This window comes from Danaus plexippus, chromosome 6 (genome assembly GCF_018135715.1).
Source record: "Danaus plexippus chromosome 6, MEX_DaPlex, whole genome shotgun sequence".
NCBI lineage: Eukaryota > Metazoa > Arthropoda > Insecta > Lepidoptera > Nymphalidae > Danaus > Danaus plexippus.
In genome coordinates this window covers 6,157,810-6,185,758 of record NC_083540.1, presented here as the reverse complement: position 1 = coordinate 6,185,758, position 27,949 = coordinate 6,157,810, and the positions used below count along the sequence as shown (strand labels likewise).

The window sequence follows — 27,949 nt, the reverse complement described above, 5'->3', positions numbered from 1 at the left end:
TGAATTGTCCTCAACAAACTTGCAATTTCAACCAAAAGCCGTAATTATTAGAGCCTTAAAATCAAACAGGTAGCATATTCCCAAAAAATACTTGTATATTCCGACCTCGGTCGTGGAACTATGATGAAATCTGCTCAGTTTCCACCCGGCTTAGGACTATAAATGTAATGGTAGACGTGGGGTAGCGAATATGGTAGCTATATCTCAGTATCATCCACCGTTCTGAAAGCGAGCTCTGTGAGATAGAAAAAATAATTAATTAAAACCATAAACACAAATATAACTCCAGGAGGTACTGTAAGACCCTACAAACTTACCGAGAACACTGTTAGACCATGGCCTCGCCTTAGGCCTCAATGGAACATTTTTAGATGTTTGCCACAGAACCGGCAGAAATTTGTAAACGAAGGTGTTCGTCTACCAGGATTGCGAAACCACGGCTCTAATGTACTGTCTAGGTTCCTGAGAGGACCGAAAATCCAAAAATCTTCGTAGTCTACATGTTCGCTCCTATTGGTTCAAAACTAAGCCTCAACGATCTGAATCTGAGGATAGACATATATGTATACTCCCAGCAAAAAAGCCCCTCAAATATAGTCGGGAAACTTTCTTAAGCAAACTGCTTATTCCTTTCTTTACAAAAGAAAAAAAAAGGTAGCACATGAAATAATTCACATCTGTCAAACTATCCAAGTCAAAATATTCGAGGAAACCGTTAGTCAATAGAATCAAAATGTATGCTGACTATTTTTTTATTTTTAAACCGAAGAAATTGCTCTATGCGTATCAAATCCGGCGGGGACGGGATTTTGATTATATGGGGATAGTTAAATCACGTAAGAAGGAGGCAGCTCCACTTACTAGGCCTTGGGGAGATCCAGCGTTCTGCGAACGAACGAGGCCATTAGATTGGAAACGCACCGTACCTCACCAGCGACGGTCTGTATACGGACAGACCTATAGTTAGGGAATACTGAGAGATTCTTTCTTCCTCTACATATAGTATCGCCTCCGGAAACCGATGGACGAGCGCAGCAGCTGAAGGGCTTAAAGTTAACTTATGAGAGGCAAAACCCTCGTCCGCCAAACATTTGTCCTCGCAGGCATGAGCTCTACTCGGCAATTGATAGGCCTTCATATAGGCTCTACGTTTTCGATACATTCGACATGCTGGCAAACTTAAAGCAATAATACGTGAGTACAATTAGTGATTGTTTTGAATTTATCTTTTAGAGGGCATACTAAGGCAGTTTCTAAATAACCACTTCCGTTTAGTTTTTCTTCTTATTAGACTAGAAGAACGTGAAATTAACGGTCGGAAGCAAATAAAATATATTTGCGTAGGAAAATGTATGCCACTTCCATTCCTCCTAGTAAAAACACAGCTCTTAAACCAAAGATGAGCCAAAAAGGGGTTTGGGTGACTGTCACGGCTGGAACAGTTATTAAGGACGTTCACAGACGGCTTGATATAACCAGTAAAACAGGGTTTCGTGTTTCGTGAGCTGATAGACAAACTCACAAATTTCGATAAATGTATTAGAAGGAAAAGCTGGATTACCCACAATTTCAGTCCGCTGCACTCCGGAAACTTTTAAGTTAATTAATATGAAACAATATACATATATCTATTATCTGATTATAAAAAATTTTAGGTATGATAAAGTTTGCAGTTCAAATCATAGATGTTTTTAAATCCAACTACTTGGCATAATATAAAAAAAAATGTATATGGAGTAATCACGTAAAACCTACTCCGCTGATTAAAATAAAGTGATGTGTGCCATTAGCTAGTGAAATGAAGTAATATAATAACACAGGTCTAATTATTTTTAATAATCTCGAGATGGCATATGAAGTTCATATTTATTTTATTGTTATGTGAATGTTGTTCAGATAATTGTACTATTCCATATTCTAAAACCATACTGTGTTAACGTTAAATCATATTATTATATAAATCTAGAAACAAAAGCAACCAATTAATGTTTATATGATAGTTTTGCATAAAAATCTCTTTAAAACCGCTAAATTTGAGTAATAATGAGGTTGTTAATGTAGCTTAAGAATCACTTGTAATTTATTTTCTTATTGTTATTGATTTATTATAATTTAATTTATAGGAAGGTTGTTTACTAACCTACCCTTAATAGGATTCTTCCAACAAAATGCCTTTTAAAAAAAAAAAATATTGAAAAATGTAATATTTTTTAAAGCACAATAAAATGTAATCTACTGGTTTGTATAACTTCAGGAACAAACTTAAACTATACTAAACAAAATATCTTTTATAAAATGCGTTAAGATATTTATACCATATTCTAGATATAGTTTTTTCTTTTCATATCTAATAGTTAATACATAAAACAATGATAGCAACTTAGAATTAATATCGATCGTACGTCACAAATTAAGACCCCATCTAAAATTCATAGCACAGCGTATTCCGTATGCTTGAATGATCACCTTTCACCTCAGTAAGTGACAACCATAGATTTATTTGCCGCTTAACGTATTATATGAAACGGTTTCATTATGTATACACATTTTAGTAGAACAATTAATTTAAGTGTATAAGCTTGTTTCTCTTATGTTGAAATTCGCATGAAATGTCTGATTGGCTGAAATGTTGTAATTTTTATAATTCCAATCTAACACTGAATGCAATATTAAGATAAACCGTTACTGTGCAGCTACGTACAAAATTTTTATTTCGTTTAAATTAAATGAACATTTTACAAAAAAGTTCTAAATGTGAAAACATAAATATCAAAAGAAAAACAATACAATTATATCGTTACACAAACAGTTGGGGTGAAACAAATATTACTGGTTTTCAATTATTAAACAATTTATAATAAAAATATAATTGTGAGAACTTATAACGGACTACCCTCTACCGTATTGAAATAATATCATTTTTCCTATTTTCAAAATAATTAAGACTGAGTTAATTGAAAACGAGTTATATAATGAAAAGCAATACTGGGACGTTATTCGATTATATCAAATCCGTAATTGCTAATAGTAGACGAATAATGAAATGGTAATTTATTTGATTAAAGCCCATATTCACAAATCTATATTTTATTTATCATCTATTATTCTGATACTTTGGATAAAAGGTAAAATTACATAAGCAGAAAATCAGTCTATTCAAAATGGAAATACAAATAAACATACAAACAAAGAATTAATAAATATTAAAAAAAAAAAAACTTTAAATTTGGATTCGTGTATAAAAATTTATAAGCTCTGATAAGTATTTTATTGACTAAAAACTCTGAAGAGTGAAAAATAACAGACTACATCCAAAATAGCACAGAGCATGACATCATTACACAACTGAATAGAATCACCGTATTCTGAACAAATGCTCTCAAACGGACGGCGAGGACACTGTGAATGCACCTGGCAACTCAAACCAATGCACAAACCGTTGCGGTGGTTTATTCCGCATTATTTCTTGGCCGCGGTTAATATTCCGACATCGCGCGAACAACCCCTCGGGGAATACAAATTCTAACATTTCCAGACGAATACGCTTGGCATCCGTCTCAAAAGTTACAAATATATATTTTGAGGAGAAATTGTAGTAACATATCTTTAATATTATTTGCGACGTTTGATTTACATGAATTCTCTCTGGGTGTACATTTTTTTTTCAGAAACATTTTTGTTTAAATAAAATACATGTTTAATTTATTATCTATATATTACAAAAAATTACTTAAATTACATTTTTATAATGTTAGTTTCACTGATACATTACATTTTAATAAATAAATTATTGTCTATGGTAGGTAGATGATTGAATGGGTAGCATTAATAATTAAGTCGTGGCCTCCTCATTCGTTGTGTCTGAATTTTTATTACGTTGTTAAAAAATATTTATCGGCGAAGGTGGCAATAGGAATTAATAAGTCAGGATAAGGAGATCTTTACACGACTTTGTGTATGAACATTTTTTAATATTTTACACATTTTTGATTTTATAAATAAATATTCCAAACCGTACTCACACTGAGGAACTTAATATATTAGTATACGTTAATATTACTTATGAATATTAAATTAAATTTAAAAAAATTAACATAAACATTATTAACAATGTCATGAATAGATTAACACTGAAACAATTGAATCCTAATTCCTAGCATTGACCTGTCAAGTCCGTGTGAACACGCCCTATCACGGGGCGACGTCCCCTAAGGCGTAGGGTTTCTCTGCCCTGGTCCTGAGGTAGTAAATTCCGTCCTTCCTAAAACGAAACAATAGACTTTGATCTCACGACTCGACCATTGTTCCCGCCTCGCTGAGAAGGTTCTTTGTTAATAACGATGGATTTTAGTAGCACTTCAAATAATTTCGTGCATTAAATATTACTTTGTCATTCGTTTAAAACGAATCAAATAAGAATTTGTAACAGAATTCGTTAGGGATTAAATAATGATCATAAAAAAGACGTTAACGGTTCAAACCAAATGTTTGTTATTAATTCCACTATGCGAAGAAATGTCTAGAAATTACTAAGAAATCTGAGAAAACTATTTGTCTAACAAATTTTTTTTTATCGTTTAAAGAGTTAATTAAGCAAAGAGTTACTGAAGTTATTATACATCAAGTCACATGAACATTTTTTAAGACTATTAATACAGAAAACTATTATATGAAAAATACCCATAGTGGATATCGAAACCACCCATGATGAGCTTTTCACCGGTGCCTTTGCAGGAACCCTTGTAGTACAGCTCGTCATAATCAGTGCAGCGGACAGCGGTGAAGGGGACATCTGATATTATGGACTCCGAGAAGAACATATGAGCTCTGTTGTGTGCACACAAACCTGTAATGAGGTGCTCACAATTTAATTCTCTTAAATGCACTTATTAAAATTTTCCTCTATATATCTAACCATCTTGTAAGTTACTAAGTTATATAATACTTTGCACAACACCTTAACTAATTTTTCTATAAAAAAAAATATATTTTAATTAATTTGATATTCGTCAAGTTGAGCCTGATTTTTAAACCATTAAAACCTTTAAATATTCTGCCAATAAGCATTAGTTATGAATTTCGTAAAGTAAAAATCGTAATACAGGCTTATCTGTAAAAAAAATTTTAATCTCATAGTAAGAGCTCTTTTTGCTCAAATTCATTACTTAACGCTTGTAAGTTATCTAAATGTTATGGTCTTCATTTTTTAATACATCAAAGGAGGTACGCATTCTAAATAAACCTGTACTTGTACAAATAGAAATGCTTGCGCAAATAGAAATATTTTCAAATGTACCATTTTCCTTGCACTGATTATTTAAAATGTTGTCGTCGCGTCTATTGCATGTCTTCTAAAAGTCTAAAAGTATTTTTAACGACATTGGCGTACAAAAATGTTTCGAATTTTGCTTAAATTATATAAATTTTATTCTTAAGCATAGCATATAAGCATATTTTTAAGGATGTATTGTATAATATATATAAAGTGTTTCTTTAATAATTATGCAAAATGGGATAAGGATTTTGAAATAACTTTTATGTCATTTGATATACTGAGATCGATAATGGATTATATGCTTAAAGTTTAGTTATTTATATCTATAAGAAAGGTGTAATGCCAAATATTCAAATATCCCTATCCATTTATAACATAAACATATTTATGTGTTATGTAATCCAACACAAATGGCTATTGCCTTTTAGTTAAAATAAATCAATAAACATTTATTACTAGTATTAATTTTTGTCTGAGACTACACTACTTATCCCGTGAGAGTCTTAGAGTGAAAAGTAACTTGTAAATTATTGCAGAACTACATCAACCTTCATATAAACTTAAATCGAAATTGTTTTGCTGTTTTTTGGATGATTCAGTAACACAAAAAACTACAGACTATGTTTATATTCACACACGAACATTTACACCCACATATATATTACTATTTTGACAAAATCTTTTCGAAAATTTAAAAAATTTAGCGAAATAAATATATCGAAATACTTTCTTGTTTTCTGGTCGTTTCATAAGTAGTACTTATCTGTATTTATGTTAAGCTTTTAGAGCATATTGCATATTAGGTTATATTATAGCCCCGGGGAATAAAAACTAAAAGCACTTATAAAATTCCCTTATATTTGTAACTTTTATAACAAAACACTAATTTTCGCTTAGTAACTTGCCACTTACAAAACTAATCTCATCTTTTCGAAAACGTTAATTCTAAATAAAAGGAACTTATTTTTATCTAAAGGAAAACTATTAATATTGAAATAATATTACTGCACAGAAACAAAACAAACATTATTTTTACCATTACTTGAAATATTTAAAGAGATTTCTAAACAGACTATTTTTTTAAACCTGTTTTTATTAGGAAACCATCAATTTATGTATAAAAAAATACATTGTGATTACATTACTTCTATTTTATAAATCAATTGCAACATTCATCAAAACAATTTAATTCACTATTTACAGAACAATAAATAAACAGAGCTATGTAATCTATTATTTGATGTACAAATTATTAAACAGCTATTTTTGTTACCTCTATAATCAATACCACACCCAGGTTGTCGGGTGCCACCGTTAGGGTAAAAGTCAATGTGACCGAGGGGGGAAGCAAATCCGAGATAGCCTCCGCACGTGTGAATGACTTCCACATGTCTTGCGTCGTGTTTGTCCAAGCGAGCATCCTTATTACCCAGAGTAAATAAAGGTAATGCTGGATCAAGTCCTGGTATAAACAATTAACTGTACATAGATTCTCTTAATTGTTTTAGATAACATTATATGCAATCATACTCGTCCCAAAAAAAAAAGTACGATTTTTCTTTATAAAAACTGTTATTCATTGTTGATTCATTATAAAAACGTGTCTTATTTTAGAGTATAATCCTTTAGAGCTATCCCGTTTAAGCGTCAAATATCATTTATTATTAACGTTTATTTCCACTATTCCAAAAGGCACCACAGTCTACAAATTCTCTATATATAAACCCCTACTAAAATATTTGTTGCGCTCTGATACCCCGCTATATTTGCACGTAGCTCTTTCAATATTCATCTCCAAAGCTCCTAAGTTGAACAAAGGGGGAGAACCGCTAAGTAATGACGAAGATACTATGGGCTTCTTTCTATGACGATTCAGGTACACTTTTTAATATTTTTTCATTCACACAGTGTACGTGGGTTTTATATAGAAGATAGAAATAGAAAAACTTTTTATGAGAACTTGGACGATATTAACACACAATATTTTCATCATTGAAACAGATATTTTAAAATTGAAAATCGGTAAGTTAAAATTTTCTTAATAATTTCTCTAAAAACACTTTTATTTGGAAGAACTCAAATCGAACGCATTCTAATGAGATTTTCTAGAAGAGTAAAATTAATTACTATACTTACCAGTAATTGTATCAATAGGACCTCCGCGCACATAAGCTCCCGCAATACCTACAACATGTGCACCCAGACTATGCCCAATGAGATGTAAATCATCAGCTGAAACCCCTTCTTTAATCAAAAAGTTGATGAAGTCTGTAAGGAGACGACCGACCATTGCCACATTGTAACTTGCTAAAATATAATTTACGTTTGCCGCCGTTCCCCAATCCACAACTATAATATTAATGTCGCTTACGTTAAGATATGCTGGAATAAAACATTCATTTAAATTAATCATAAAGAAATATAATCTAATGTTATTTTATAAAACCTACAGATAACACATACTTTAAAATTTAATTGTTATAACAATTAGAACACCAAAACGTTTTTATATGGGATATATCAATAATCTGAAGTCATGTTATATTTATAACACTAGAATTACATGTAAGTCAAAAGTGCTTTTTGCTTGATACGATAAAGATACTATTCAAATTAAATATAATACCACAAAAGCCAGCTAAAAGATGAAAACCGTAGCAAATTGCGCTTTAAGCGTACTTTTATATGAATTTCGTGGACCGTAATTCAAAAGATCGTAATGACGAGAAGCAATTTACATTAAGGATATAAAAGCTAAACGTAGCAGCACTTTACTGCCTTCCGTCGCTTAGTTCTGTTTCCTGCTGCTCCGGTTTCAAGGAGACGTGTATCGGGTTCATATTAATCTCGTTGACTACTTTATAGTTTGTTTGACATTTATTTGACTGAGAATCTTAAAGAATATAAGCTCTAAAGTGCTGTTTTCAACGCTTGAAGAACGTTTAACGTTCCTTTTACTATACAATAAACATGTGAACTATAAAGTACCATATAAATGCCAGAACTTCAATTATTAATGGTATATTATAGTATTCTCATGCGACTGATATAATAGACCCATTATATTTATCTAGCCTATGTCGCTCTGTGATAACTAATGAATTAAAATTTTGATCATTTGATCGTTAAACAATAAAACCGCGCTATATTCATCACACCAAACGTTAATCAAAGCTTCTAAAATACATTAACGATTCTATCAGATCTACTAAAATGAAAATACACCAACCATTGATTACAATTTGTGATTAGCTCGACGGAATATTAACCTTTTGATATCAGGATAGATCTGAATATATCATAATTAAAACCAATTTATATGTAATTGATTCCCAAGATACTCGTGATATAATGTACATACCTATATAGTTCTAGTTTAATTTAGAAGTTCTAATCTTTAATATTTTCAAACATTAAAGATTAGAACTAATCAAGACTAAGTAATCAAGACCATTTCTGACTTATTATAATAAATAAGCAAGATGAGATATTTAAAACGCCGTTTGAATTCAGACTATATTTTCTTGAAATTTTCTACATTTATAAAGCGGAAATAAAGGCAAAACGACTAAAAATATATATATATACTTGGTTTACCTTCTTTAATGGATTCCGGCATAGGACTGTCGCCGTGATTGAGCCAGCCGTGCGCCAGAACTTTCACCTTGTTATCAAAGTTGAAGTTAGATTCCCTGAGAGTGGTTGACTCGTTAGTTTTGAGAAGTTGATATTCATAGGGATTCCGTCTGCAATTTTAAATTTATCGTTGTAAATAAGCACTAGTTTCGAGTTTATTTGAAACTGTTATTTTCAGCCACAGGATACAAATAACAACCTAAGTTTTGTTTAATAATGTCTACAACTTTTGCCAGCTCATTTGAATCTCAATCTTATCTTTATTTCCTATTATGCAAGATCACAATGTCACACAATTTATTTTTTTTGATAACGTTGATTTAAAAAGTCTATCGATATTATAGTTTAGGATCATAACTAAACTATATAATTAAAACTTTAACGGAGATAGAAATTGTGATTTTACACTTTACAAACTTCCTAAAGGTAAATAATAGATCGTTGAATATTTTTAGTATAGATATAGAAAAATTTTTCAAAGTGAAAAGATACGAAGACATGTTCTTAATTTGTCGAATAAAATGTGAAGTATCAAGAAATTAAGTCTTAAAATTTATTTCACATAAAAGAAACACTAAACATGAATATGTACTTGGAAAGTAATAAATTATTCAAACAATCAACTTGAGAATATCAAGTAAACGGTTTCTTTAAAAGTTAAACTCCGTTTACAAGAATATTTGGTACCTTGTGAAGAGTTTGAATTGTATGTCTTCTTCCTTAACCCACGCCCACAACCGCGTCTCATTGACAGGGGGTACCGGCGTGTATGTTTGCACGCTCGCTAGCCACACTGGATCGTATGGGACCGGAGAATTCCATTTTACTGCCGTGACTACCAAAGAGAGGAGATAAATAATAAAAATAGCTAATTTTAATTACAATTAAAACAGATTTTTTTTCTATCATACTATGTGATCAAAACTAAAACATACATATGGATGAAATTTTATTTTTACCTAAATTTATTAGCAAATTAAATAGGCATCTTCGATCTTATATCCTATAACATAGTAAAAAAAACGTAAGATAATTCTTATTTTTTATTATTATTTATTGTTAATATCAGACGAAGTATATAAGGCCCAGTTAAATTATGTTGCAAATATTTCAGAGGACATAATTTCTACTACAATGTTGTGGTTCTGAGAATTAAAATTCTCTAATATATTCCGGTTTCCTTACCGAAAAACCTTCCAACAATTATACTAAGTAACTACGACACTACGACTTTTCGACATGTAAAAATAATATTTTGAAGATCAACTTAGGTATAAAAAAAAACAGTTATTTCCTAAATTCCTCATTTTACAAAAACAGTTACAATGATTTTAAAATACAAACAATGCTAAAAGTAAATGACATAGAATGTAATTTCCATAACTAAGTAGTAAAGAGAAAATCTCACACATAAGTAAACAAACGGGTTTCTAAATCATCAGGATCGATTTAGCAAATACTCTTAAAACCTGTTTGAAAAGGAAACAAAGCATAGCTTCAATTCAGGTTAGTGCATTCAAAACTTCACTGTGTGTATTCGCTTCCATTCCGATCAATTCTGATATGAGCTCAGAAATTTTCATTGAAATGATTTCAACTCGATATGAATTATCATATTCAGTAGTTTTCCAATCAGAATGTTATATTTTACATAACTTTTGTGGATAATATTTCAAATCTACAGCTTCTTATGAGTAAAAAATTTCTTTTACCAATATATTATAAATATTTAACATGGAAAACAATAGTCATTCTATTTAAAAAAAAATCTGTACAAAAATAATTTTAGTAAAAAATATTCGAAACATAAATTAATCGTTCCCTTATATAAATTTCTCTTATTTGTTTTGTCGAAGCAAAATAGTTTATGAATTTGGCTTACAAAAAATGATTTTTAGAATTATACCAACATAGCACATCTCACATGAGTTCGGTGTTATTTCTTTCAAACCTCACCCTAAGTCCTAATTTTACAAAAGGTCATTAGATATTAATGAAATCGGCAAATGAAATATTTTACTATATTATTTATCAAAAAATCAATAAAATAATTAAGAAACGGTATGAAATTCCCAAACATCATTACGAAGGAAACAAGGAAACTGTTTTTCAACCTGCTTCAAAAAAGGTAGAGGTTATCAATTCGTCTACATTCTTTCTATGTTTGTCACCTAATAACTTTCGACTGGGTGAGTGTAAATGATTTTGATGATTTTTTTTTTAAATTAGAAAGCTGGTGCTTTTCATTTAGTCCCATTTAAATTTGGTACAGTTCTGACAGTTCAACTTCAACGCCAACCGATTTCGATGTATTTATAATGATGGACTTCACAAATGGTGCCATAATGATTACAGTAAGACCTGCTTATGGAATCCTGAGCAAATTGAGGGAAATCCGTGAAATGTAAAGAAATCCATAATACACATTAAGTAATGGCAATACTTAAGTTGTATTATGTTTGATGTATTAAGTTAAGTTGTATTATGTGTCGGAAATGTTTCGTGTCGGCAACGTTTCATACCGATTACTTGTTATTTGTTGAATTTATCGAGTTACATGAGAATAAGTATAGATTAATTTAGATTTAGGTTTCTTTTATTCTACTATTATATATTAGTGTTTAGGTGCTTAAAATGTATAAGGCACCGACTTCAAAAGGTGATAAGATTTTAAGGAATTGTATATTGCTAGTTAGGTAATAAATTAGGTTGTTGGAAAGTAATTTATAATATTATAAAAGTAAATATTCGTTTATTAACATTAGGTGTTTAGTCAATTTTTGTGCAGACATTATTAGATAGGTTACGTTATGAAGTAATATTTAATTGAAAAAATATTTTTTCTTTTATCCTGTATTATTTTATTATTTTTTGAAGGTCTTCTTCTTTATCCTATCGCATTATGTTTTATCCTCTCATATTTTAGAGAAAGTTTTTGTAGTCGGAAATGTTAATTAATACAATTAAAAATATATTTTCACAACCTGTCACAGTGATTGTAACGTCAAACTGTAGATAAAGCGTTTCGATGCAAGTGCAAGAATTAAAAAAAAAAGGATTTTTAAGTTTCAAATCGTTTTAATATTTTAAATTTTTTGCTTAATATTACAATTTAATCATCGCTTATTTCATTTACATATTAAAGTAATTATGTATACGGTGTATTGTTAGGTTATTATTATTATTTCCTTACAAAATTGGTTAAAAAAAATTATACGGTTCTTAACAAAAATTTCGATCTTAAATTCAAATGTCCTCAATAATTTCTTAACAAACTCGCCTCTAGCTATCGAGACAGACATAATCTCTTTAGTTTGAATCTAACATCAATATCATAATAGTAACACTAAATAATTTATTTAGATCTCGTATTTAATTTGAAAGTATGATGAATGATAAACATCAACAAATTAACATTCAAGGTTAGCGACAGTCCATATAGTAGACGTCACTATTTTTTTTTTGAAAGTGAGTAGTTGTAGACGTGAAAGTTTCTGAACGTTTACAATTGTTGATTTGATTCACATCTATAAACATTTTTTATGCAGATGACCATTAAAACACGCAACGCAATTGCGCGGTAATTGCACGGCAAAAAATAATTGTTGTCGATAATTTTCGTATGAATTAATCATTGAAAATTGAAATTTTTGATTTGAATTGAATTTGATTTATGAAACATATCAAACAACATTTATATGCAAAAACAATTGACGTCTATAAATTTAGATTTTGAAATGAAATAATTTAAAAGCGATTAAATTAATTAACCGTTTCGTAGAACTAAATAATAATTACATTAATTAATTAATTATAAAGAAAATTCATTAATAGTTTAAACTTTTCACTGAAATCTTATTTTATATTATTCATTTATAAATGTTATACAATCGTTATTGACGTAATTTTCGTAAAACTCTTTAAAAGTTTATTCACTTGTGATTTTTATTTATATTGTAAAATTTTTTTAGATGAAAATAGAAGGTAGGTAAATTTTTAACTTTTGCCATGAAGCTCTCTCATCCGATTTTCAAAATTGAAAATAGATAACTATTGAAATAGATTTGATCTGGCCTTTTTGTCCTATTTGTATCGAATAAAATTGAACAGTAACAGAAGTTGGATTTTTTAAAATAAAACCCAGATAAGGCTATAAAAACAAATTAAAATGTTAAGATAAAAATTAGAAAGAAAGTAACATACCGGTACAAAAAATTAAGACCAACCAAAACATTCCGGCTTCGTCCTTGATTCACAAACATTAAATTCGCTGAAGAAGCAAAGCTAACCTTTTTAACATAAAACGAAATTTTGTTATACTTTAATCGGGTTAAAACGTTCATTTTGGAGCTAAATCTAATTGGTAGACCGACAGCGAGTACTCCAACATTTTCACTGACAGTTCGCAGCAAAGTTAGAATTTAAATTTAAGTAGCGGTACCTCGATACATTAGGATTCACAGAACGCTTCTGTGTCCTGTCCATTGCTCATATTAATCAAAACTTAGTCGTTACCCACAAACGTATTGAGGTTCAAAACCACTAAGTTTACTTAAAACTTTTAAGTTATAACCAGATTTAGAAAGGTTATGAAAGGTTTTTGGAAACTAATTTGACTTTATTTAGAAACTTATCTAGAAACAAAACTTCTTTGACGTTGACGGTACCAGCCTTAAGTAAATCTAATATAAATAAATTCGTTACAAGTAAGAATAATTTAGGTATCACAAAATTGTTTGTATAAAACATCTTTGAATGCATAAAATATAACTTCTTTTATGCAAAGTCCTAGGTGACAGTTTTAAAATGGCTTCCTCTACTTATCCATAAACGGCCGGCAAAATCATGATAATTTTATATAATTTTGCATGTCGCAAAAGTAATTATAAGAAATAAGAAAATTCCCTATTTTGCGCTGTCTTTTCAAATAATTAAAACAATCCACTTTTAGTGTCACGTAAATGCATTAGCAGAAAAAACTAAATAATGTGAAAAGTGACTCCGATATTAAAAACGTTGTGTCAATTAATATATAGGCCTTAACAGAAGCATAGAAAAACGTTTGTTTTAACATTGCTAAATATAGTAAAATTAATCCCAAATACTGTCTGATTCTTTAAAGCTCCTCAATAAAACTCTTGCATGCAAATAATTTGCATAAAAATAAACACAAATATATGATAATATAATTACAAAATAGAGTCATAAATAATTGAGCCCGAACAAGTAATAAATTTCAACTGAAAAGGATAATCCGCTTGTGGACGATGTTCTGACTTGACACACTGACAGTCATCTCCTAAACCTGATTATAAGGCGCAGCAAAGCGTTGGCTAAAAGTATACAACGTAAGCAATATATAATATAAAAATGGTCATAGCTCTTTAATAATGTGAGCAATGTGTTATAATTTAAAATAAGTGCGCTGGTTTATTTTACTCTTAGTTTGAAGATACCTACTAAACTTTACAAAATAAAAGAGTGCGAAATAAAACAGTTTTTGAAAATATTTTTAGAAAATATGATCAAATTTGTCCAATAAAATGCGGAAATATCATCAGTCGGATAATTTGTGAAGATATTTTTTTAAATTTAGGTTCTTATGTGCGGATAAAAGATTTCTTTGAACTCTTGAGGTAATGTCTCACCTACGTTTACTTAAGAAAGTACACATATAGATACATTTATAAATATTTTTTTTTATATTATAAACTTCCATTTTTATTCTTATACTCTCAGATATTTATTTAATGCATGTAGATTTTAATGTATCTTTAAGACGTTTACAATCAAAATCAAAACAATGAGTGTTGTGTAGGCGTCTCTTTCGATGAAAGAAATATTTATCTTGCCACTTTCTCTATTATTAGTTATTCAAAGTCCAAAGTGCTTGGCAAGGTATAAAATAGTAAGAATATAGATTAATTGCTAATATATTATGTTTGGTATTTTTTTATTATTTCTTATTATTTATCTGGTTCTGACGTAAGATTACAATTACAAACTACTTCAATGACGAATGAAGAATACATATAAGACATTTCTTGTAGATTAATGTAATTGTAGTGAAAAGCCATTAATTCGTGATATTAATTAATCCGGGAACAAATTACAATGAACACACATTAACAGACGTTAACCTACCTTTATTGTCTGACGAGTATCAAATTCCAATTAGCACCAGTAACTAATTCTTGATCAAATAAAAGAAATTTTCAAATATCAATTCTTGTTTCATAACCAAAAAAAATACATCATTTCATGTCTCAACTATTTTTAAAATCAACTATGACAAAGATTTCCTGTGAAATTATTTTATCTACCAACTAAATATGAATAAATTGCGTATTTTATCGATGTGTCTTATCACACCAGAGGTCCTATCTCGACGTCAACTTCTCGCAAAATAATTTTTAGCTTTTATAACATTATGTATTAAGCATTTATTGTTTATATATAATAAATTTGCTAAAGGAACCATCATCAAATCACTTTCGCTTGCCGTGTAAAATTTTTGTTCGGCATGAGATGGAAACTTATGAGCTACTTCAATTAGTAAAGCAGTTTCTCAAGTAGGATAAATAATCTTCGAATATACTTATTTTTGTCAATTAACACACACAGTCTAGAACTTCATTCATAATAACTATTGAATAAAAGATATATCGACAAATGTTACTTTAATATAATTTTATAGAATTTATTGAAAGGAACTGAAAAAGGTGTAGATTAAATAAATTTAATTTCGATGATAAGGGAAATATTGATAAAGACATCAAACTTAGTGCACAGTAAAAAACTAAATCATATTCTATAAATAAATGATTTCATGCTGAATCAAAAAAAGCAGCACTCGTGTCATTCATATGTGGCTGTGGGTCACTAGGCTTTCACTTGGTAATACTGGGGTGACTTGGCTCGGCAATCCTTTATTTTACGTTGGACAAACAGCATTATTGCCTACCTCCCTAGCCAGGCCTGATGACCGGGTTGGCTATGTGGGCCTCCCAGCAAACATGCAAAACAGCTCCGCATTACCAACTAAACAAGCAAAGGTCACCTTCATCGAAATTGTGGAACATCAGGGAATAAACTTTCTTACGCATTCACCTCGATGCAGCAACTTAGTTGCCTCCTCATGAGTTCTTGGTAATCCTAATTAATTAAGAATAAAGGTATTTTCACTAGTTACATCAAATATAATATCAGTTGGACAGACGTAAATCTTGATACTAATGTTCCTAAAAAGGAAATGTAAAATGTCGTAGGTATATTTTCAGAAAAGGTCATTAATATCAGATAAATGTAGTGTGTCAGAATAAATAGAAATGTTGTCGGACATTCTACAGGTCAAAGTTGATTTAGAAAACGGATAATTATTTGTGTATAACATTTTTTGTTATTAGGTTTTAAAATATAACTGAAGGAATATTGTTTGGTTTTGTGCTATTTAAGTCATAATTATTGACTATGAAATAGTTGATATTAGGATTTGGTAAGATTTAAAAAAAATTAGTGATTGAAATCGATTAGAAAACCAATTTCATTTGAGGTTTCAAATAGATTTAGACAAATAGGTTTGGACTATAATGATGGATACGTATGAGAAGCAATATAAAATCCCAGAAATAATTGTGCGTCGGCCTCCAGACCGGACATATTTTTATATTCGCGAATTTTAAAGGGCGTTGTATAATAGAGCTCACGTTTCCATGGGAAACTAACATCCCCAAAGACCATGCCATCAAGGTCAACAAGTATTACGAGCTCACTAACGAACTCACTAAGAATATGTTCGTTTTAAATTTGTACGGGGTAGAAGTAGGAGCGAGAGGTATAACAGCCAAATCTCTCTACAACCTGCTAAAAGACTTAGGCCTGTCAAGATCAATTCATTCTTGGATCGTGCGTCGAAGGCAGCCCTAGCAGGCTCGTTTCAAATTTGGTTAGGCAGAGAGAGGAGCTTGGACAGTTGAGGTGAGCGTTTAACGCGCGTTAGATAGGGGCCCCTTATCCCTAGACCTGGGTTGCAAGTCCCAGGTACTGTTGAAGCTCCTCTCCCTGCAACGCGATAGACCCGGCACACGCACGGTGAATCCATGGAATGCTGAGAGGTTTCATCTCTTAGGTATAAAAAAGTGAAATAGTCAGCAAAATAGTAAACGCATCAGAATTAACACTTTTTGATTCAGTACATTTAATAGTTTAAATACATTTAGAATAGTTTATATTTTTTAACATAACACATTTAGCGCTAATAGTACAATCATTCGAGATAATAGGAATGTTTGCTTAATTTTACGTTATGGCCGGTATTTGTCCGACAACCTAACAGTTAGTTTAAATTGTTTTCATCCCCATGTGAAGCGTCGGTCTTTGATAGGGCTATGTTCAACATTAGTGAAATATTTCGTCCTAGGCTGATGTAACAACTGATGTTTAATCATTCGATGTCAAATATTTTCCAGGAGAAACTCTTTTGAGGAAATCAAAAGTTAAATGTAATTTGATGTTTAAAGTCATCATTTGCAAAAGGAAAATAGAAATTAAAAAGAGAGAATCAACGAATCATTTTCTTTTGTATGTGTACGAGTATAGTGACAGTATACGTCTAACATTAATATTTCATTGTCTGTCTAGATTTGTCCCTACTAGTACATATATAATTGTCCCTACTAGTATATATTTAAAGCTACGCCTAAATTACAAAATGATCTGGCACTCACAACTTAAATGATTCTGATGAACTCAAACTTTCGGCCCGCAAACCAAAAGGAGTTACCAATTCTACATTGATTTGGATGTCTTTTTATATTATCTTATTCACTGAAATTTAAGTAGTTGTTAAATGTAATTTTGTTTTAACAGATATTCTGTTTCAGATATTTAACAATATTTAATTGAAACACAAGGTTTTTTTCTTTACGGCCTAGCTTGACATAATGAACTCGACAAAAGAAGATTACACTTTATATATATATATATGTCATTTAACAACTTGTTAAGAAAATACATTAAGTCTTGCATTTAGTTTTTTTGGAAGCCCTGATAAAGATAAATTAAATTACATACCTAAAAGTTGAATTACTTTATAGGTATACCCCGAATGCATCTATTGAAATTTATCCAGTTCAGTAAATAATTTTTTACTCTTTGTATGGAACAAATCACTGAACTTTCAAAAATATGTCGAAACTGTTACAAGCAACTTTTAAACGAAACTAAAAATTTAAATATAATAGAGAATACTATTTATTCTCCGAATACTGTTCCATTTTTAAGGTTTAAAAAAATGTATTCATTCAGAAGCTCTTTTTAAACAAAAATTAAAGTATGTGTCTATGATTTCAGTAGATATTTTTATTCATAGTGAATATAGTTAACTATGTGCAAAACGGCCGTCACTCTATTAGAATTTCCACAATTAATAACAAACTGCCAGTTTTATGTCATCGATAGCACTTTACTTAATTATATTTCAATGGTCACTAAGACTTTTTTAAATTATAGCACATACTTATCCTTGCCGATAATAAACTAGTCTTTAGATGTTTTATAGCTCAGATACTTATGAAAGATTAGAATTTTATCAGTAATGTGTCCGAGTAACGCTAACGTTTCGAGAATTATATTATAGGAATAAAATATTTTCCACTTGTGACGCTTCTGACTCGTGGCTACTGTCACCTAACCGTAGAAACTAGAAGATTACCGATACTTAAAAAAATATATATTAATGTTTTTCCTCTCACGAGCTTAGATCTAAGCTATAATATTGCTGTTTTTATTATAATAGGAATACCTGAGCCTTTGTACAAAAGGAATTCTCAAAGAATTCTTAATCACGTACCTAACATAAAAGTTATATCTCTAAAGTCAGTTTATGAGCTATATTGACAGCATCATAAGAAAACATTGATGAAAAATTGTATGTGTTTATGAATTGAACGAAATTATTATCAATTAATAACTTTTTATTATATTGTATATTACTATTTAACAATAACTTTGTCGGAAGTGCCTATCGGTGCCATTTATTTCTTTTTCCGCTCTCGCTTTTATTGTCGGCTTAGGAAGAATTTAACCATGAGTCATGCGTTTTCGCGAGCAGCTACAATTGATTGTTTTACAAGCCATTGTCATGTCAAAAATTAATCAGGTTATGCTGTTGAAGTTAATTAAAAGAAAAGATAAATCAAAAAAATAAGTGAATCAATAATTTCATTTAATAATGCGTCAATATTTTTTTTATATGGAAAGGTAAAAGACAGAGGAAACTGATTCACATATAAATTATTAAATAGAAAATAACTCAGAGAGTATTATTTAAAACAATGATGTATATCATAACTATCAAATGAAGACTTTACAAGTAAAGGATGATGAATAAATATTTAAAGGAAACTTGACAATAAAAAACTAACTACTTAGATGATTTAATATTAAAGAATTTCTGAAATAAATGAAGTTCAGTTTATAGTTTTTAAAATTTCGAGTTAAAAAATATATATTAAATAGCAACACTGTCTCTTTATTTATACTGCTTAGAACATCACTAATCTATTCGTTATTCGTTAACACTCAGTAGTTAATAGTCAGTACTTAATATTTAACAATAGAATATAGACTATCGGTCTTCAGTCTTCACTCTAGTCCCGACTTGGAATTTATAGTCGTTCCTAATAATGTAATTTATATATAGGAATTACATACAAAGATTGACAGTTACTTGTTAGTACTTAATACCGATTATAGCTGCTTTAGAAGAGCATATCAATACCGTTCTAATAAAAACGAAGTCTAGGTTGGATTGCTTTAGTAAAAAAAATAAGAACAAAGTGATAAGTTTTACATCGTTCTTAATTAAGAACTGAAAATATCAAATTTGTGAAAATTTGCCAGCAACAACGAAAATAAAATAACATGGATTTAGGTCTAGAAAACAAAAAAATACTTGAATTTTTGGAGTTAGTCGGGCGCCTTAAGGTTTTTAAAAATTTAATTTAATATTTATAACACCTATTAACTCGGTTCAAATTATAACAATTATAAATTTTTAATATTTTAGCATATCAAAAGGACAGGATGGGTGATATGTGATATAGAAAACTGTGAGACCATAGCTGGTCATATGTACCGCATGGGCCTCATGACCTTCCTACTGACAGAAAAAAATAATCCAACTAAACTTGATCGATTCAAATGTTTACAAATTGGCAAGTTCTTTTTTTATGAGAAGAAACGCGACGAATAATTAATTGTTATAAAATATAAGATCTAATAACATTTAATTTTTTCTAATAATATCTTTTAGCTTTTAGAAAACTAATAAGTGATTCATGAATTGTTTCAGCATTAATACATGACTTAGCAGAATGTATTGTGGGCGATTTAACTCCGCACTGTGGTGTAACACCAGAAGAGAAACATAGACGAGAGGATGAGGCGATGAAGACAATTGCTGAACTCACCGGTTTGGCTGGAGACAGAATGTATGAAATATATAAAGTAAGTTTTTGGGATTTGTTTCAAAACTTAAGTGTCAAGTTTATTTCAAGTCCAATATAATAACTCATAGATAGGCTTATTATTATAAGACATAAACAATCTTTTTCAACAATTTTATTACCGTCATATGACAAGTTTCGCTGAGAAATATTTAGGGTTTTAGATGTAAAACAAAAATTTTATGCGCAATGAATAAGAAATAGCAAAAAAAATTAATATAATACTTTTCTCTTAAATGTTTTTAAAATTAAATATGAATAATTAAATTCAGTCCTTTTAAAATGCTTTATATTTAATGACACATGTTATCTTAAGGACACATAATAATATTATCACATAATAACCATTTTATTTAAGATATTGAGATATATATATTCTTTAATATGTCGTCACTGCTAATTTCTGAAAGTTTTCACTACTCTTATTATGACCATGCTATGTGGAAATATAATTTTTTTACTACAAGTGTACCTTTAGTTAGATTGCATAATATATGAAAGTTTTTGATAAAATATAATTATATTTCTTCTCTATTCGAACATTTCCAGGAGTATGAAAACCAAAGTTCACCAGAAGCAAAGTTCGCCAAAGATCTGGATCGTTATGACATGATTTTGCAAGCATTTGAATATGAAAAACGTGAAAATAAACCAAAAAAGCTTGAAGAATTCTTTCAGTCAACTTATGGAACATTCAATCATCCTTTTATACAAGGTTTAGCAAAAGAATTGTATAAACAAAGAGATGAATTCGAAAAACAATCTAACAATATAGGTTGATATTGCTTAGTGTAGTACAATTTTATGCATTAAGAATGCTTTGTACAAAAATTTTAAAATATCTTACCTAGCTTTTTTAATTTGGTGCAGTTAGAAAAAAAATTGCTATTTTTATTTTGATTATATTGATTTTAACAGGTTAAGAACTCTGGTGAGGCAATATTGTTAAAAATTTATTAATACCATAAACAACCAGTATTTGATACTAAAGAATCATTGATGTTTTTTATTTTTTTATGTTCCTTTAAATTTTAATAAACTGTTTTGTATTTACAATAGTTTATGTTTTCTTGTATATGACATCTTAAGATATTATCAGTATATTTCATACTTATAAGGACAAGAATAATTATAGTGGTAGGGACTTAAAATAAAATGTCTTAATTAAAGTTAACCATAACTTATATTTCTTAATATTGTTCCGAATATTGTGTTCTATAACGTACTCAAACCAAATTAGTTTTACTTTTAGTTGATACTATTAAAAAAATTGCCTTGTAACCAAAACAATAAATGCTTTAAATTATACTTTATAATAAAAATTACACAAATTTAGCTGGGAAAATTTTGTTATATATTAAAAATAGTTTTGAATTAAATACAAATTTATTTCAATATCTTAAACTTTAGATAATACAGCTACCCTATTTACATGGAAATCTTATCTCAACATGTTTTTCTTGGTATCAAATTATCAAATGTTAATAACTACTTAGAATACCCTATGTTAAAGAAACACATTCATCAACATCAAATATTATAATAAAACAACTTGCAATGCAGATGTACAAAAACAATGAAATCAGTTTTTTAAATTTTATTTAATATAAAAGTGGATATTTCAATTATTATACATATCTATTCAGTCAAATAAAGACTTCATAAATGCTAGTGGTGTTTTAACCATTAATTGTAACAATGCACTTGTCGATTCATTTTATGATAATATCAGCGATGGTTACATCTTAAATTACACATAACACCAAGGAAAGACTTAGGTGAGTTTAAGTTAGGCTTTCTCAAGATCTAATGCAATTCAAGTACGCTCCAACCTTCACAGTATTTTATCATTCAAATAATGGTATTGATTTTAACTCAGTGTTCATGAAAAGCCAGTGGGTCTTATATTTTCTTTAAAATTAATGAACAGCTTGTTTTTGATGTGAAGTTGCATTTTGCTCTTCCTTTTTTCGTTGTTTTTCTCTCATTAATTCAGCATCTCTGGAATTAAAATTCAATATACAATCAGAAATAATAATATGAATAAGATAGTAATCTTTCAAGTGACAAATGAATCAATCTGAAAAAATTATCTATATCTAAAATTAAAATTGTGCTTACACAATCACTATTTTACAAAAATAAATTTGTTAAGTAAAATCCAGAACCATATTAAAAATCACTTCACAATCTAATAGAGATTAATTGCATGTAATTTTTTATTTTTTGTAAAGAAAACAAATAATATACCTATGTTTTCTTTCAGACAATGACATGCCAGTCTTTTCATTAGCATTTTTCTTTTTTTGTAGCTCTTGTTGTTTCTTTTGGTTCTTAGCACGAGCTAAATCCCTCTGGTTTCCACCTTAAATCAAAGAATAAACACAAACGTGAATAGTTGTTATTAGTCTCGAGTACCAACGAAAACTTTATTCTAATTTATTATAAAACAATCAACTTGTTTATTAAAATATATTTAACCACTACATCACTTTAATATTCAATTATTTAGTAGCAAAATTCAATTTGTTTATTAAATTTGATCTATGAAAAAGTCGTCACATGAACCAGAGATGTCATACACCCACACAAGTGCTACTATTCTAGAAAATTCTCAAACACAAATCTAAAAAAGACAAGGAGTTATTGAAATAAAAACGAGGAAATATTAATCCATCATACACATTTGATGTTTTGATGTAAAGTATAGTAAACAAAAAACAGATTGTTGAAATTAATTATTATTATGTACTTACGGGTCATGGTGGTTTCAAAAATAACTAATTAATATTTTTCAATACTCCGTTCTAAATATATAAAATACGGACGATACGCTATTCCGGCCGAAACCTAGGACAACGCACCGCCCTCCTTGTTATCAATGTGAAAGGAAATTTTAAGGCAACTAAAGAGAAGATCAGCTTTAGGACAAAGCTTGAATTTAGTGGATAGCCATTTTATAACAAGTTTCATAAAGTCTAACAGAGTATATAAATATGACAGTGTATATAATGTTTACCTAAGTAGTTAAATTCTTAAAAAACGCAACTTTTAAAACCAACACAACTTAGATGTTCTTGAAATATTAGAGAATTTGTGGTATTTAATATTTACACATAGTATTTTAATTGTTACAACGATAAAGATTTTATAACTGTTCCATTTAATGGTACGATGTTGGGTTATTCTAATATAAGACACAGAGTATACTCCAAAAAAATATTTAAGAAATATTCATTAAAATAAAACATTGCATATATCTACAGAGGATTTTTTTATTAAATCTTAAACTGTTAATACAATAAATGTGTTTTTACTTTTTTATATTTATTTAAAGACTTTTTGAATTTTTTTTATGTAGTCAATTAGAACTTCTTGACAAACTGACTAATGGGTACTACCTACCTACCTACCAAGTTCTGACATTCTAGATTCTACGCTCCAGCTGTCAAGTTGTCAAAATGTCGGTCAATGCACAAATGCATCTCAATAAAACAGAAATTAATAAAAGTAATGAAAAGTCTCTTAAACCACTGTTTTCAAAACAAGCCGAGTGTTCTTACGTATCTTGCTATTGGTAAATAATTTTTATTGGCTATGGCTTTAATTAAATGATAACTAAAAATGCTTCATAATATTTTGCTTTGTTTCCATTTTTTGCGTCAATGCAGTGAAGAGAACGTCTGGAAGTTATGTCAAGACATATCCTTAAGGATCCCTGGGGAGCTGGACAGATGTTTCGTTGTGTTTATTTCAAACCCGTGCCGCACTGTGCCTTTGTGGAAACAAAGGGCTGGGCGTGAGGAAGACCGCCTCGTCATATGGGTGTGTACAATGGATAACTTATTTTAATTATAACTATTTTTTGATGCGCTATATTTGTATTATAAAAAACTTAGGTACTTTTATGTCTGACCTTTGATTGTTAAATATTTAGCTAAATATTATTTATTACTGTTAATTTATTTCAGTTATCTCACAAGAGTATTTTATTTTAAAATTTTTGTTTTTAGGACTATCATGTAATATTTCTGTATTCAGTGGACTTAAAAACTTGCCTTGTATATGATTTGGATTCTGAGCTGCCTTTCCCAACATTCTTCCACAAATATGTTACAGAAACTTTTCGGACAGACCAAGTATTGAAATCTGATTTCCACAGGTACAGTTTTTATTATTCTCATATTGAACTTCTTCAATTTTAACTCACTTTGCTTTTTAAGTTCTTAAGATAGAAATGAGGAAATAAATAAAATGAAAGTGTATTCTTGTTTCCTTAAAATATTTGAAATTATAGCAACATGAATTTAAAATAGTATTCAGGGAGCTTATTGCATAATATTCATCTCTAGGGATATGTCTCCATACAACAGATAAAGATCACAACTTTATACTTATGGGTCTTGATTTGATTATGGAGAAAATAATATGCCTACTTTGCATGACAAAATATATTTTACTGCACCAACATAATTTGGTATGCATATTGCGCTTTAACAAAGAAATGAGACCTTTCAGCATTTGTTCCCTCAAGCACCTTTACAATATTTTATATCTGCCATGTTGTTTATTAAAATAAGAAAAAGGTTTATATATGTTTGCAATTTTATTTTTTAGGCCACTTATATTTTAATACATTTAAGGTTCTTCCGAGTTGTTCCTGCTAAGCAGTTCCTTCAACACTTTGCCTCTGACAGGCGTCATATGAAAAGACCCGATGGATCCTGGATCAAACCACCGCCACCTTACCCTGCTATTTGTACTTCAAGTAATAAAAGCTTACTCTTTACTTTGTTGTGTATATGTGATAAAACTTATTACTCTTGTGACTTCCCCATACTATATGAATGGCAGAATAAATTTTTCAACACACCATAATGGTTACATAATTGAATAAATTCCGAACTTAGGCGACTTTCACATACATGTAATATAAATGACTGACTTATACTTAAAGTTGCTCCGCTATGTTACTTTAACAAAATCATGCTTGTTTTAAGCTTTCTATGTTTTTGTATATAATGCATTATTTTTTTATATTTTCAGCCTCAACTCACAATTTGGATGAGTACATCAACATGGACACAGAAGCAGGTCCGGGACAAGTTTTCAATTTACTTGATTTTGTACAACGTTTCTATAAAAAAGAGAAGTAGTAGGAAAATAGATAAGATGTAATTCATTTAAAATTATATCATCATGACCAAACTTATGATTTTAAGTTCAGTTGATTATGTTGTAGTAATCTTTTATTATACATTTTTCTATGGGATATTATGTAATTTCATATATTCTTAGTCATTCAAATTTATATCGCACAAATACTGTAATTGAAGTCACACGATACAAATTTAATAGTGTTTTTCAGAATATTTACCTACATCTGCTTATAAAAATCTATTTATTCAACCAAGTTATATTTTGAACAATATTAAAGTTGAACATAAAATAATGAGTGAAATTTATCAGTTCAACAAATGTGATTATAAAATATGTTGTTCAGGTTTATTTGAACATTATAAGAAATAACAAAGTACTAATATTATGTATATATAATTTGATATTTAAAGATAAAAAAATGATGATTTTTTTTCCAAGTTACAGAACAGAGTTCCACAGTACATTTTACAATGTATTTACTTCTAGTCCTACGGTTAGTCCTATATTTGACTTAAGTTCTTTTTATTAAAAATTGTTCGCGATAATTCTTTGTTATCGATTTGCGAGCGGAATAAAGCTTTAATGGGGTTTTGCCTGTAAAAAATGCATGCAAAACGGTTTTGGTGTGACGTGACAAAGAAAATGCTTAGAGTTATTGTTTTTTGTAAAATAAGTCTTAGAACACGACTTAAATTCGAATTTTAAGTATTTTTGAATTTACCATTATATATGTTATAATATATTAACGCTAAGCGATAAAGTCTACATTTCATTCTTTTACAATTGGTAAATTGGTTGTTCTTTAATATATTTTAACACGCAATACAAGTTGACCTAAATGTTAACGTGCTGTGGGGTTGATTATTTAAGGTGAATAGCATGCCATACTGTATTAATATTATATACATACTTTGAATAAAACGATTATAATTACGTAAATAATATAACTCGATTTGAATAAAGCTGATATGAATATATTACATATATGTGTGTGTAAGCATCGTTCATACTTACGTATTTACATTATTAATATGTATTTACTATTTATATGTCAGAATAAGTAACGGCTTACAGGAAACTAAAGAGAAAGAATCTCGATTTTTTTAAGACAAATATAATTTAAGATCGATCACATACAGCCAAAGTTAAGGAAATCCGGTACAAATTAGTAAATTATTTAAACTATATTTTTTTTTCAACTTATTAATACAAATTTGAATTCTTATTAATATACACGTTTATAATTAACGTTGCATTTATCCTAAACCCACGACATATAGTGATATAATGTTACATTTAAGTATTTTATTGTAGAGTATATTATCGCAAACGTAGCTTTTGTATGTTGTTAAATCTATTTGAAGTTTTTTATCAACTTTTATACACTCTTTTATCCTTCCCTAAGCACCCCTAGTATTAAGTAATGTTATGCAATAGTCGATGCATTTTTTTCTTACCAAAGATTAATATAATTAAGTTTATAAAAATTATATTATCAAACAGATAATTATAAACGAAGTTATAAATAATATTATCTTTAGACGTGAATTGTCTTGTTATAGCATAAAAGACCTCTATAATTATTAAAATTTTATATTATGTGAATCTTCACTATAGATAGTTAAATATTACTAGCTAAATCATTATAATAATCCTGTATCCAATGTTATAGTTACATTAGATTTTTAATGACAACCAAATCCATACGTCACTTTGTTATATAGTTTTTAATTTTATTATCTGTATTATTTCCAGGGTTTAATTTCTGTGTTCAATGTTGTCTAGTCATTAGTTTAAGTGACGGTTCGTTGCATATGAAATATTGAAGTGCTTTTAATGTACGTTATCAATAAAATATAACTATATTTCTTCTATTATAGAAATTCTTCTTCTAAATAAATTTTAAGGTTTTAAACATATGTTATTATTCGAGGCGTAGCTAGATATCTTCATGGGACCAACAGTAAAATAATTTTGAATCACTAACAACACAGTGCTAGGATCATAAAAAATATGGGGGCTGTGTTAGTGTCCCAATGGTTACGCCTTCACACTATTCATACTATTCACTAAACACCTTTTTATCGATACCTTCCTTCGAAGCCTTTGAAATCTTTATCTATGGACTGACAGCCTATAAGTGATAATAATTGTGCTTGTGCTTTTAATGTACCAAGTTACATTTTTTTTTAGTTTTAAGATATGAAGCTAAAATAAAAAAATATATGCAACATATGGTTTTATTTGACACAAATATTTGTTAGGTATTGTGTACGTAACTAAATATGTTCGATGTTTTCATAACGTTGTTTTCACTGTCTTAATAAAATAAATTTGTAATTGATTCAAGCATTTTCCGTGCACCTCCTAT

At 29.2% G+C, this 27,949-nt stretch overlaps 3 protein-coding genes across 3 annotated transcripts; 2 read left to right on the top strand and 1 right to left on the bottom strand.

Moving 5' to 3' along the window:
* Nucleotides 1-3,696: 3,696 nt before the first annotated feature.
* On the bottom strand, nucleotides 3,697-13,311 carry LOC116779240 (pancreatic lipase-related protein 2-like). The gene is made up of 7 exons (XM_032673453.2): nucleotides 13,115-13,311; nucleotides 9,599-9,746; nucleotides 8,873-9,021; nucleotides 7,412-7,657; nucleotides 6,549-6,737; nucleotides 4,681-4,846; nucleotides 3,697-4,261 (listed from the first exon to the last, which is right to left on the bottom strand). Exons 1-7 carry the CDS (start codon nucleotides 13,143-13,145, stop codon nucleotides 4,192-4,194), a joined length of 999 nt encoding a protein of 332 aa, XP_032529344.1. The 5' UTR covers nucleotides 13,146-13,311; the 3' UTR covers nucleotides 3,697-4,191.
* A 6,169-nt stretch (nucleotides 13,312-19,480) lies between these two features.
* Nucleotides 19,481-21,476, top strand: LOC116779019 (5'-deoxynucleotidase HDDC2). The gene is made up of 4 exons (XM_032673154.2): nucleotides 19,481-19,897; nucleotides 19,980-20,127; nucleotides 20,265-20,419; nucleotides 20,968-21,476. Exons 1-4 carry the CDS (start codon nucleotides 19,835-19,837, stop codon nucleotides 21,196-21,198), a joined length of 597 nt encoding a protein of 198 aa, XP_032529045.2. The 5' UTR covers nucleotides 19,481-19,834; the 3' UTR covers nucleotides 21,199-21,476.
* Nucleotides 21,477-23,833: 2,357 nt separating this feature from the next.
* Nucleotides 23,834-27,809, top strand: LOC116778994 (protein N-terminal glutamine amidohydrolase). Its single transcript, XM_032673117.2, has 5 exons — nucleotides 23,834-23,995; nucleotides 24,090-24,243; nucleotides 24,432-24,580; nucleotides 25,062-25,186; nucleotides 25,465-27,809. The coding sequence occupies exons 1-5, from the start codon at nucleotides 23,880-23,882 to the stop codon at nucleotides 25,572-25,574; spliced, it is 654 nt and encodes a 217-aa protein (XP_032529008.1). The 5' UTR covers nucleotides 23,834-23,879; the 3' UTR covers nucleotides 25,575-27,809.
* Nucleotides 27,810-27,949: the final 140 nt, after the last annotated feature.